Source organism: Phoenix dactylifera, chromosome 2 (genome assembly GCF_009389715.1).
Source record: "Phoenix dactylifera cultivar Barhee BC4 chromosome 2, palm_55x_up_171113_PBpolish2nd_filt_p, whole genome shotgun sequence".
Classification (NCBI taxonomy): domain Eukaryota; kingdom Viridiplantae; phylum Streptophyta; class Magnoliopsida; order Arecales; family Arecaceae; genus Phoenix; species Phoenix dactylifera.
The window spans coordinates 26,905,559-26,918,231 of NC_052393.1; the positions used below are offsets into that span (position 1 = coordinate 26,905,559).

General features: G+C 41.0%; 1 protein-coding gene across 1 annotated transcript; it reads left to right on the plus strand.

Moving 5' to 3' along the window:
* Nucleotides 1-218: 218 nt before the first annotated feature.
* LOC103714526 (uncharacterized protein At1g51745-like) lies at nt 219-8,497 on the plus strand. Its single transcript, XM_008801808.4, has 3 exons — nt 219-956; nt 3,855-4,864; nt 6,494-8,497. The coding sequence occupies exons 1-3, from the start codon at nt 760-762 to the stop codon at nt 7,840-7,842; spliced, it is 2,556 nt and encodes an 851-aa protein (XP_008800030.1). The 5' UTR covers nt 219-759; the 3' UTR covers nt 7,843-8,497.
* Nucleotides 8,498-12,673: the final 4,176 nt, after the last annotated feature.

Below are 12,673 nucleotides of genomic sequence, written 5' to 3' on the forward strand. Positions count from 1 at the left end.
CTATCTGAAAAAGGCGCTCCCTCGTTGATGTCGCACTTCCAATCTAATTATACGTGGCCCCACCCGAACTACCCATCTTTGCCTCCACCCGATCTCCATCTCACGGTCAAATTTGTAGAACCCACGTTAACTTATCTTCTTCCTAGAGTACGCAACATCTGGTCCTCCGGTCAACTATTTAAACCGGACCATTCCGGTTCGAGAGAGCTCGTGTTTTATTACCTGACCAACCCTCGGAGAGAGGAGAGAGAGGAGAGGCGGCGGAGATCCTGGTCTTCGTCTATTTATTATTTTATTTTATTTTATTATTTCCTGAATCCTGCAAGAAAAACGAAAAAAACGGAGAAAAGTAGGAGGAAAAAAATGGAATCTTAGGTGGAGATCGTCTTAGATTCGTCGGCGGAGGACAACCAGAGGGGATCCAGGCCGGCGAGGCCGCGGCGGAGGAGAGGGCGGTGGCTCGTGGTGGTGGATGATGAAACCCTAGGGAGACTGGAGGAGGGGAGGGCCGGAGAAGGATGAGATCTTCTTTGATGTGAATGGAAACCCTAAAGCGGAACGGGGGCGGTCTCCTGACGGGATCCGCGAGCACCTACGGCGAGACGATCCACCGGCGTCATTGGGCGCCCGCGCTCGCCTTCTCCGGCGGCTGACCGGGTCGCCGCCGCCGCGGGATCGGTGGTTTCTACGGTTTTGAACGCATATATATATATATATTTCGTTCGGTTTTAGTGGGTGGGGTTTGGGAAGGGGAGGGAGATGGGGATCTCCGAGGGTGGGGAGGGAGGAGGGATCGGCGTGGACTGCTCGGTGGGGACCATCGTCTGGGTGCGGCGGAGGAACGGCTCGTGGTGGCCGGGGAGGATACTCGGCCCCGACGAGCTGTCGGCGTCGCATCTCATGTCGCCGAGATCGGGGACGCCGGTCAAGCTCCTCGGAAGGGAGGACGCCAGCGTGTGAGATTTTCTTTTCCTTTTTTGGATTTTTGAGCTTTTTTTTAAAAAAAAAATCCGAGATTTTCTGATGCATGCTGTGGTTTGAATAAATAAAACTAACGATAATCTTTAATCTGCAGTGCGTTTGATTTAATGCTTACTTAATCCTTTCTCTTCATATGCTTTCATTTTTCTCTTGAAGTTTTGGAAAACACTTATTCTTCTATGCTTGTAGTTCTGATTCTTTGTTGCACTTCAAATTGTAGTTCTGGACTGTAGGTGATAAATGATACAAAATTTTAGAAAGGTGAACCTCAGTATTTAAGCCTTAGGGTATGAATTTCAAATATGACTGCACATATAACAGTTGATTCTCATGTTTGTTATGGTTTCCATAGGCTCTTGACCAGTGTGACATGCAATTTTACATGTGAATGTGAACTAGAACTGGAAACTTGCAACCGATCAGTGCAATGTATCCTGTTATTGATATTTACCAGAATTTCAGCTCAATAGAAGTGGAGATCTTGTGAAGTGGTCTTTGTTGATATACTGATCATATTGATAGTCAAATCCTTTGATGCAATTTTTTTACAGGGCTTATAGGGTCTCCTTTGATCCATAGATTATATCAGTTTAATGATTTACTTATAAATTGAGGTTCCTGAAAAAGCTATCTTTAGTAGTCAACCTCACTTGTAAGTCCCCATCATTGTTTAGAAGACTGCAGGTGGGTGATGGATGGCTAGGTGACAGTTTAGCGCATAGATGTTGTGTTGTTACCTAGAGTTCAAAGCAGTCCTGTGAATTTGAAAATAAAAAAAAGAAATATGAGGAAATCCATTAAAATTTAGAAGATAATACCCACTAAAAGTTGTCACATATCAACACCCAAATCTAAATTGGAAAATACCAAAACATTAAAGGCATTAAGTTGAACATTATAATAAACTAAAAGTGATATGTTGTCATCGAAACTCAAGGAAATGGGACAATAGTTAATATAGCCTTCCTCTTCATTTTTTGGCACATGTTCCCCCAAACTTTTAGTTTTTTACAAGAAAATCTGTTATTATTTAATGCTATTTTATTTTTACTTTTTTAAATATTAAATTATTTTTATATCTTTTTGTTAGACCAGCTCAACCTATTGAGCCAGGCAGGAAAGACAGGAACATTCACTTGTATGGTTTATAGGTCCATGTAGTTTCAAGAAAATCTGTGTGGTGATGCATCCACTCAAGTTGGGTGTAAAAATCCTCTTTGGTCATGAGTAATTATGAGATTGGGTAGTTTTTTCTCTTCTTTTTTTTTTTTGGTAGGGGGTGGGGGTGGGGTTGGGGGGGGGGGGGGGGGGGGAAGGGGTGGGGAACGGGGTCAGGGGCTGAATGTTGAGTTTGGCAGGCAGGTCATGCTGAGCTAATGAAGGCTATGGTTCAATTTCAGAGCTGTTTAATATATGCTTGGACAGACCAACACTAGTTAGTTTAAATTTTAAGATGACCTGTAATGCTTATGAGGAAGACTACTAAGATCTGAGTTTGGTTCAAATAATGAAGACAGCAAATACAATTTTGCGGGACTTTTTGAGTTTTTAGCAGCCAAGTGATGTTCAGGCCTTTTTTTTTGAGCAAGCGTATTTAGTTACTCTAGGACTCTTTACAAGCATTATTGGGTAAATCTGATAGTGAGAAACCAATCTGAGAGCGCATCATATCAGTTTTGTGGTAGCATTTTGTTTTCAGATATCATGTGCATTACTAGATTTTCTGTTGTGTTACCTCGGGTTTGCTGTTTACTTCTTTGTAGCTTTGTTTGTTTCTTTTCTTTTGTTATATTCTCATCTCGAGTTTGCGATCATGTTATATATACATGCAATTACCCGATCTTATGATGTCAGCATCATTGTCACCATGTTAAATGTTGACCCTTTGGACTAAAGGCGATACTAGCCTAAACCCGAGCACCTATAGTTTGCAGGCGTGCTTAACTTGTGGTAGCTAGGTGTTTCAGGTGAAAATTTGGGGGGACAGCTGGTGGTTAAGTTTATCTTTGCATTTTTTAGGGCCTCTTGTTAACATTTCTGTAGTAGCACTTTAAGTGTTTAAGGTAAAGATTTCTGAGAATTGCTCATGGTGATGTTTTACTTTGCATTTCTAGGGCTCCGTATGTTTTTCAGCAGTTAAGTACTCACTGGTTCCGGCTTTACAACATTCAACTTGTTACATTTTCATTACTTTATGAACAATTTCTACAGCATGCATGTGCTGAAGGCATTTAAACTACCACCCAAGTTATCTCTGACATTGGTTTACATCTATTTCCAGTCTCCTTTGCTTGAGCTTTCTTCTTTCATCTGCTTTTTCTACTTCCTTATTGCATCCAGTCTCCTTTGCTTGAGATCAAAAATTTTCAGTACATGTCATGTAATAGCTGAATCAGTTTTGAAAGAAAAAGAAAATTTGTACTGCCTTTTTTATTTATAATGGGATACTGACATCAGAATGAAAATATTTTATATGTAAATCAGCTGGAAGATATTTAAGTGCCACCATTTTCATTTTAGCTTCCTTTTTTGTGGTGGAAATGAATTTTAGTTGAATCTACTAGGCTTTTCAATTCTCTGGTCAGGTGCATTTTCACTGAATTCTATTCTGTTCAAATTCCTGTATACGTTTGCAGATGTAGTTTCTGTTCCTTAGAGCTATGCAATTCTTGGCGGTTAATTTCTTTATTATTAATTTCTGTTTATATAAATGATTTTTTTTCTTAAATGTACCAGCAGTCTTGACCAATGACTATCCAAATACTGCCACCCTTTTTTTTCTTCAAGTTTCGAAAAAAATTTCTTTAAGCAGACCTTTATGTGAAATATCTTCATCATCTAAATCCTTTTTCATGCTGTCATCCTTTTTGCAGGGACTGGTACAACTTAGAAAAATCAAAACGTGTCAAGGCATTTCGATGTGGGGAGTTTGGTGCTTGTATCGAAAGGGCTGAAGCTGCACAGGGCGTTCCTATAAAGAAAAGGGAGAAATATGCACGCCGAGAGGATGCTATCCTTCATGCTCTAGAGCTTGAGAAGAAGCAGCAGAAGTCAGGGGTTAGCTCAAACAGTATGGCAAATAAACCTTCAGGCACCATGAAAAAAGAGTTTAACTCATCTTCAGAAACTTCCATGAGAAATGAGGAACCTGGAGTGCATGGTAAACATACAAGCCACAAGACTCAGATGCTTTCAGGAAGAGCAGGATTGTCCCATGAGGAAGAGAACATTGGCAACTCCATGTATATAAACAAAGGAAAAAATGATAACCAAGTTGGGTTGGAAGAGGATATTCCTGAAAACGTTCCTAGGATGAGAGGTTTGCAGGATTTTGGCCTTCGAATAGCTCCCTCAAAGAGAAAGCCGTCTGAGTCTGTTGATAATCACATGGATATTTCTAATGCCGGGCATATAGTAGGAGGTGCGAGTCATAGTGGTAGCAGTAAAAATATCTTGACCAATAAAAAGACAAGATCACATGGGGGCATGTTTGAAGAGTCACTTGTTAAAAAACGAGATAGGCGTCGACCGCTTAATCAGGTTTTACAGAGTAGTACAAAATTGCCCTCTCATTCTTTTCAGCCCGACCGTGATCGTGGTGTTGTTTCAATGCGTGGAGAAAAGGACCACACTGGTGTTATACATCGGGCAAGGAGGAGCGGATGCATCTACCTACCTGCTGATTCAAATGACTCTCTCGATCATGGTGGATATCCTGAAAAAATGCCAGGAACACAGGTTGGAATCGAAAACTGCCTTCAGCAATCTGGCACTTCAACAGATGAATATGCATCTTCTGGGTTGATGGAAGTAGATGAGTCTGATTTCTCTGGAAAGGCATACTTGGAAACTGACATCGACAATGAGGCAAATCTTTTAGGAGGTACTGACATGATTTTCAGCTTTTCATTATGTTATCATATTTTTTTCATCATAGCAAGTTAATATCTTAATTATGAAGTATTATTATCCTGCTTCTCTAATAGAGTTTGAGTTTTTTTTTTTCTTTTTCCATTCTCTCTTGTGGGTGGCTTTTAGTGGTGTTTAAGTCTACAATATAACAATCTCAGTGTTTGCTGTAGGAAAAGATGCTTCTGCTACCATACTAATTATAGTGACCCCACCTTAATTATGAAGCCAAACATGTAGAGTTTGACGCCGCATGCACTTTTAGGACATCTATTGGCTTGTGTAATGATGTGAGAATTGATTAAAATAAAACAATTAGACAGGATTTATTTAGCACCCGAACTTAATAAAGAAGCCAAACATGTACAGTTTGATGGCATGTGCACCTCTAGGATGGTTTTTCTTTTTTTGTTTCTCTTGCAATTATGTAAGAGTTGATTGATATGATCAGTCAGGATACTTTAACATGATTAGGCAGGAATTATAGCTGATCGCTGAAAAATATTAAAAAACAATTATTTTGATTCATTTTTTAGCTTCACGTGACTTGGTATGTTAGGCGGTAATTGTAGTTGAAAATGGTTTGTCAAATTTGTTTGTAGTAACTTTTGGATTGTGCTGCTAGAGTCTCTAGGATGATAGGCAGAAATTTTATCTGTCATATTGTGGTGACTATTTTGTCTGTGATGTATTCTTCGAGCATAGCTGTGGTTCTGAAACTTGGTTTTTCAGGCATTTCAAACACAATACTTTTTAGATTTATCAGCCTTACAAATACATGATATTTTAGCAACTTGATTGCACTTGTGGATGCAGTTTACAAACAAGCATTGTTTTTAAATGTTAAATAGTGAACAAGCCTTGTTTGTATGTTTGCGAGCTTGTGTGTTATTGGGAAAAAAAAGCAAGCCTGGGTGAAATGGAGGGTTTAAATAGCTTAAGAGATGAACCAAATGCTTCAATAGCCATCAACTTATTATTTTCTAAAAGATCCTTTTTTAATGGCACACGCTTTGGTGTGAACTGTATAGAAGATGAGATGTGCATATGGGCTTTAGTCAACATATGCAATATCACTTCAGAGGTCCAGGTGGTTGTTGTAATTTGGGAAAGAGTGAAAGAGTGAGAGAGAGGTAGAGACTCCTAAAACAATATATGATGGTCATTTATATATTTTTTAGACTTCATTCTTTGACATTCTCCTTCATAGTTAATTATTTCCAACAAGAACTGCTTAAAGTAGAGGAACTATTAAAGCTGCTGAATCAAAATTCATTTGGTCCAGCTGAAACCAGAACAAGATTTGGGATGTCAAACTTGTCTTATATTTTGCAATTTATTGGTCCATATAGTTTTGGCATCTACAAGACTCGAAGTTAGCGGAGCCTCTGTGATGTGTTAATTTCAATTCTGTATTTTATCTTAGTATTGCTAATAATTGTCCTTCTGCATTTAATTGTCTTCAGCAGACATTGTCTCTTATTACATTGTTGATAGTCTGAATATTCCATTTTATGCCTCTTGAATTTCTTCTCCTGTGCTATTTGATCTTGCAAGTGGTTTTATCATGTGAGCTCATGTTTTGTATTGGTTTTGTTCCCAGATACTACAAAGTCATTGGCATCAGAAGCAACGGGCTGTGAGCCCTCGGCAAATCAAGTTTCAGAAAAATTCACTTATGTGGACAATAATGAGGTGCCTCCTTCTAGTCATGTGCCTCAAGTACATCCTCAGGAGCACACTACATATGTTTCTGCTGATATAGGAAAATGGCGTGTGAAAGGGAAACGCAACACTCGCCATACAGCAAAGCGGCATATTGATGTGATGGATGGAAAGCTTTCTGTGGTTAGTTCAGATAAACATAGTGGTTTTATAAGAGAGAGAAGATATGAAACCAAGGGGAGCAGTTTGAGAATGGGCACAATTGGAGCTTCCAGCCAGCATACTTCAGGACATGGTTTCTACAATAATAAGGAGTTTAACTATGCTGGTGATGAAGTCGATTTGATTGGTAAGGATCTGGGTCGTGCAGAAAAATTGACTGGATATGGTAAACGAAGGTATTCTTCAGTTCTGAAAGCAGCTAGAGGTCGTGGGAGAAGTCACATTAGCTTCAAAGATTTGGAGAATGATGCTCATATGATTTCCCCATCAGTCTGGAAATCTGGAGGCCCGTCTCATGTGGGTCGAAGGGCATACAGGGAAGATTCTGACAAGTGTTATAAGCCAGTTTATGCTTCTCGTCTCAGTGACAGGAGGAGGCCTATGCTGTTTGACGTGGATTTGAAGGTTCAAGCAAGCTATCAAGGTGAGCGTGTTCCTCTGGTTTCTCTGATGAGCAGATTGAATGGCAAACCAATTGTAGGGCATCCTGTCCAAATTGAAATGCTTGAAGATGGTTCCACTGATCCGCTTGTTTCTAGAAATGTGTTTGGTGTGGATGAAAGAACGGCACCCCCACCTGTCTGGAGGACTGCGAGAAGAACTGCCATGCAACGAGTTCCTCGCTCTAACCCATCAGTCTTGGATGGTGAAGATTCTAGTGGTCTTCGATGTACAGATAGAGAAAGCAAACCATCACTGAAGAAATATTCTGGTCATTTCAACCAACAAGCCAAGTTGGGAAAGAAGAGTCTCTCTCAGTCCCGCCGACCAGCATCAGGGAAGTCCCACAAGAAGAGTTCTAGAAGAGTCACTCTGTCCAGTCAGAAAACTAGACCTCTATCTTCTATTGGAACTGAATCAAAGCCCGGTGGTGGGTACAGGGGTGCAAAACCTGTTCGGGGTAGCCGTATTTTGGGAGGTCTTATTCAACCGGAGGAGACAGTGCCTCTGGTCACTTGTGTCCCTGTGAAGGTGGCCTTCAGTAGGATTCGTGAAGCAGTAGGAAGGTCATCTTTGGCTGATCGAGTTCGGGTGGCCGGTCCAGCTGTGAAGGATATAGGCTAGTTTTAGTTGGCAATCTTGGCCACTCTGCTCCCAATGCCTCATGTACAATAAAAGTTTACATCTAAATTTTTCAGCAAAAACATTAGGTAGATGGTGAAAGTGGTAAGCTTAATCAGGGGATTCTGTTTGACAAATGACTTGGGTAAATGAACCTGATGGGCTGTCTACAACATATCATGGCAATCATGTGTTTCTGTTCTGATGGAGATGGAGACGTGTAGTTAGTCTCTCACAGGCAGGGTGCTCCTGAGTGCAGCACATGTTGCTGACCTGGTATTTGGTGAGGTAAAGGAGCACCCACTGTCCAGATAACAGTGATATTTTGTCCTTTTGGTTGGCTGACTTGGATCTCTGTAAAGTACTAACTGCAAATTTAGCATATTAGCTGGTTCCACCTTTTTTTGATATATATACCTGATAGATACCAGTTTAATTTATTGTCAATGGCTAGCTGCTTCAAGTGTGTATTGGGGGCATCTTTGAAGAAATGGTCTGTAGTATATGAAACATAAGACAGTGATGTGGATCATTTATTCACATCAGTTGTCTGTTGAAGAATCTTCTTTTTCTGAATAAGAGGAACTGCGGGAATATCCTGTACTCCTGTTTCAGTTTCTGCCCTTTGTACATAAACTTTGATCCGTTTGTTTGTTTATTTGTTCATGTGATCATGAGATGATATCATTAACTGTTTTTCTTTCTTCAGTAGAAAATTGAAAGGTACAACATAAGACAGAAGGCTTGATGGCAACGCAGGAGATCCTTGAGTAGACCCTGTATTCAGATATTGCAATGATTAGATTTTTCATTATTCTAGCTTAATCAAATCTATGTGTTAAAATTGTTGGTCTTGCAGCAACTACTGTTAGGCAAGGCAATGGAACTTGCATTCAGAGGCAGGCATCTCAGCTATTATTGGTTGCAGCCATCATCAAAAGATGAGTCATGTACTGGCTTTTGATAATCTTGTTTAGATGCACTGCTGAAAAGGTTGTGAAAGACCATGATACACTGATCCGGTGGTCACTTATGGTTGCAGGTGGCCGGTATAATAAAGTTTCAGGATCAACTTTTATCTAGGCTGATACATTGCATGGCTTGAGATGTCACCTAGAGAAACAAAGTTCTGGGATTTTATACATGTTCTGCTTACAGGAGGCACACCAGATCTTCTAACTCATAGAGAAGATAATATCAAGATTCGGCAGAATAATATTTGAACCCGAAAGGATTAGGAGATCAAAACAAGGGACCGTTTGTTTTTTGAATTAGAACAGATCAGATTCATCCTAACTGTTTAAGATCCTAAGAGCTTATTTCCTAGTAGAACTGCCATTCCTTAAAGCTTCACAAGGAGCATCTCTCTCCCTCTTCTCCACCATCACTTCAACTGGATTTGATTAGATCCATGGAAGAAGTCAGGCATCCAGCAGCGAGACAGGGAGCAAGCAAGCAGGAAGAGATCAAACGTGGGCTGTCCTTGGCAAACAACTTCCTCTTGCTGATCCTCCTCTGGCTTCCAACCAGATCCATCTTCCGGTTCAGATGGGTCTCCAAGCAATTCCACTCCATGGTCTCGGACTCCATCTATTCCCTTGCTCTCCGAGCCACGAGTTCTCTCATCATCCAACCCAAGGAGGATACACTGAAAGATGCCATTGATCTGTATCTCATCAACAGCAACAACACAAGCGAATCAACTTGGATAACCGTGCAGAAACCTGTCAAGTCTGAATTTTCCCTGCTTGCTTGTTCAGAAGGTTTTCGAGCATGGCAGTACTATGTTTGCAATCCTCGCACGAAGGAGTGGATCACTGTGCCATGCACAAATTATCCTGAGTCTAGTAATAGGATGAGCGACCCACTGCTACTAGGATGAGTGACCCATTGGGAGGTGGTCGCATCGCTCGGAGGGCACAGACTGCTAGCGAGGGTGTGTGGAATTGGATTTGAGGTGCATGCTCTGGGAACAAATTCATGGAGAGGAATCAGTGCTTCTACTCATAATCCTACATCTTGTACAGTGGATCATTCCCGGGAAGTGCATGGCAACTTGCATTGGGTGGGAACTGAAGGGATTATTGTGTTCAATATGGATTCTGAAGAATTCAGTCAGATGGCGTACCCTGCGAGATGTAATGCCTGGTATCAAAATCATATAATCATAATGGCACAGTATCTAGGTCTATGCAAAGTTACACCACAAACAAGGTTGGAGATATGGATTCAGCCAGGAGTTCCAGAGAAGGCAAAGAGAAAGAAAGCTGATAAGGATCTGCCAGGAGTTCGGGACTAGTTGGTTCGGAACAAGGCAATAGACCCTCATCAGCTAGACAAAGAAAGGATGGAGGGGAAGTTTCAGGTCGGCCCTAAGAGTCTCCTCGTATAGGCCGAGCCAAGAGGGAGGAGGTTTGGTGACCCGATCACCGGGACCAGTGAGATCGAAGACGAACTTGAGAGGAATGAAGTGTTGGGCTCGGATTAGATCCATCTCCTCTTATGTGAGGACAGATACCTTGTAGTCCGGGCCTAATCGGAGCTCGAGCTTAACTACTGGAGACGACTGCCGAGCTTGAGGAGAGCGGTCAAACGACCAATTCCCCTATGAGGCATTGGCTTCAACTTCACTCATGGTGAAAATCAGAGAGAAACTAAGAGGCAAGAAGAAGAAGACGACGACGAGAGAAAGAGGTCAAGCAGCCAAAAAATGAGTACCCACTAGGAGTGCATGAGCATGAAGGACATTAGAGCCAGAAAGTGAGAATTTTGCCAAGCACCATCCAGGAGCCTGAACACTTGAGTACTCGGGTGGGGGAAAAATGCAGCAAGAAGTACAGACTGAAGGAAGGGGCCATCCTTATATAGGGGCGCGAACAACCCTAATTGAGTGTCGATTCAGCTATCTGGACATATTGACCCACACATTAACTCAGGGTACGGTGCCAATGATTCACCAGGATCGCTGCAGTAATGATGCCTTAGGATAGCCCCGCATAAATGGCGCCCCGGGACAGCCCATATTTGGTGACGCTTCGAAAAAACCAATCGACGCATTTATTTCCCCCTCACAAGAGCCCTGTCCTCGAACGAGGTGACGACTTAACTTTCGTCGCCTGAACTGGAATGCAACTCGGTCTCAAACGTGGAAAACAAGTGATGAAAGAAATATAAGACATTTTGATCTCAACCAGACCAACCTCGACAACCTCGGTACAAATCAAGATCGACAACTTCAGCCTCGACCGAGAAGCCAACCAATTGAGGTGAGTAACTTCATCTCCGACTAAGGAGCCAATCAACATATATCGATAAGGACTGCCAGTCCTAACAATCAGTCGTCGTGATAGCGACTGGCCGTAGTGGCTGCTCTGCATTAGGCACATGGTCAGTACCGTACGTCGTCTATGGTAGAGCCATACTACTAGCTGCTGCCTGGCGACTGGTGCACATCACGTCAATCCAGTTAACAATAAAATTAACTTTTTTCTATATAAAGAGGTAGTTTGTGGGACCTTAGGTATGCGATATCATGCAATATCAATCACAGAAAACTACTCTCTGCTGAAATTTCTCTCTTTCATACTGTTGCCTCTCTATTCTTAAGCATTAGAGGGTCTCCTGCTAAAAACTCTCCGGTTAGCAGATTCTTTGCAAGCCATCCCCGAAGACGCCGGCCATCTGTTCAGCTCGGTTTCCGCCGATCTCGAGGTCATTTCGAGCAACGCTTCGAGGTCCAAATTCAGTGGCAAATAATTTCTATTTTCTTCTAAAGCCTAACTCCCTCCAATAAAAATGCCCTAAGGGGTGAGTGGGTTCTTGTACCACTTTTCCTCCACAGTGTGCCATCCTTCTCGCCATCATCTTCGCCACGCCCATCTTGACCTCCTTTGTTGGGGACCGCGCTACGCTCCCTTGCCCGATGATCCACAACGGGTCCAGTATTCCTACTGAATCAATTAGTCAAATGTTCACACGATATCATCCTAACTCGTGTAATTGCTATACATACTTAACCTAATTAGGCACAATGCATTTGCAATTTCATGACTAGGAAATAATGATTAAATGGTTGGTGCATGTAAAGACTATATAACATTTTCCCATGAGAGAAGAAAGCTATCAGTCGAGATAAAATGACACACAGTATATTAATAAAATACAAAATATAAACTAATAATCAATGCGTAAAGTTATAATATGTTCATGGGCTAATTAGCCAAAGTTTTGTAGAGTCATGTCATGCTTACAACGTTATCACCATCTACTAGTCGGTACAAATTGACTTGTTATGGTGAAAACGTCTTATCTTTAGTAGTCTTACCTGGTGCGATGCAATTTAACTCCATTCAAGTTATTATTGGTCTATTTATATATGTAGGTATAGTTGTCATGTTGCCCTTTTAAATCACTATCTTTATTTAACTATTCATTTACATTAGTGTATCAAAATTTAATATTTACAATTTTATAGTATTATTATGTGATTATGAAATTGATATGATCTTATCTAAAACATTTACTATATTTGTTGCATTTTTGTTTGGAAGAAGAGGTATGCTCGTCTTTTGAATCCATATTGATAGCCTCTTCAAGGCTTTTTATCTAAACTACTAGTATTTTATAAAAGCAACTTAATTTTTGAATTAACAAATTTATTGATTATTTATAATTATATACATTCAGTAACTGCTACAAGCCTTGTCAAATGAATCCATTAGCTAATACATTGATATCCAATATTGCTTAGGGCAAGGCCTCATTTTTGGGAAAGAGAGATGGTGGAAACGAAGAGAAATGTGAGTTGATTTTCATCACCTTATCATAAGTACAC

Bases quoted from the DNA above. Each gene is read 5' to 3' on its own strand.
- LOC103714526 (XM_008801808.4), top strand. From the start codon at position 760: ATGGGGATCTCCGAGGGTGGGGAGGGAGGAGGGATCGGCGTGGACTGC. The intron at 957-3,854 runs GTGAGATTTTCT...TCCTTTTTGCAG, and splicing joins GGAAGGGAGGACGCCAGCGT to GGACTGGTACAACTTAGAAA. The intron at 4,865-6,493 runs GTACTGACATGA...TTTTGTTCCCAG, and splicing joins TGAGGCAAATCTTTTAGGAG to ATACTACAAAGTCATTGGCA.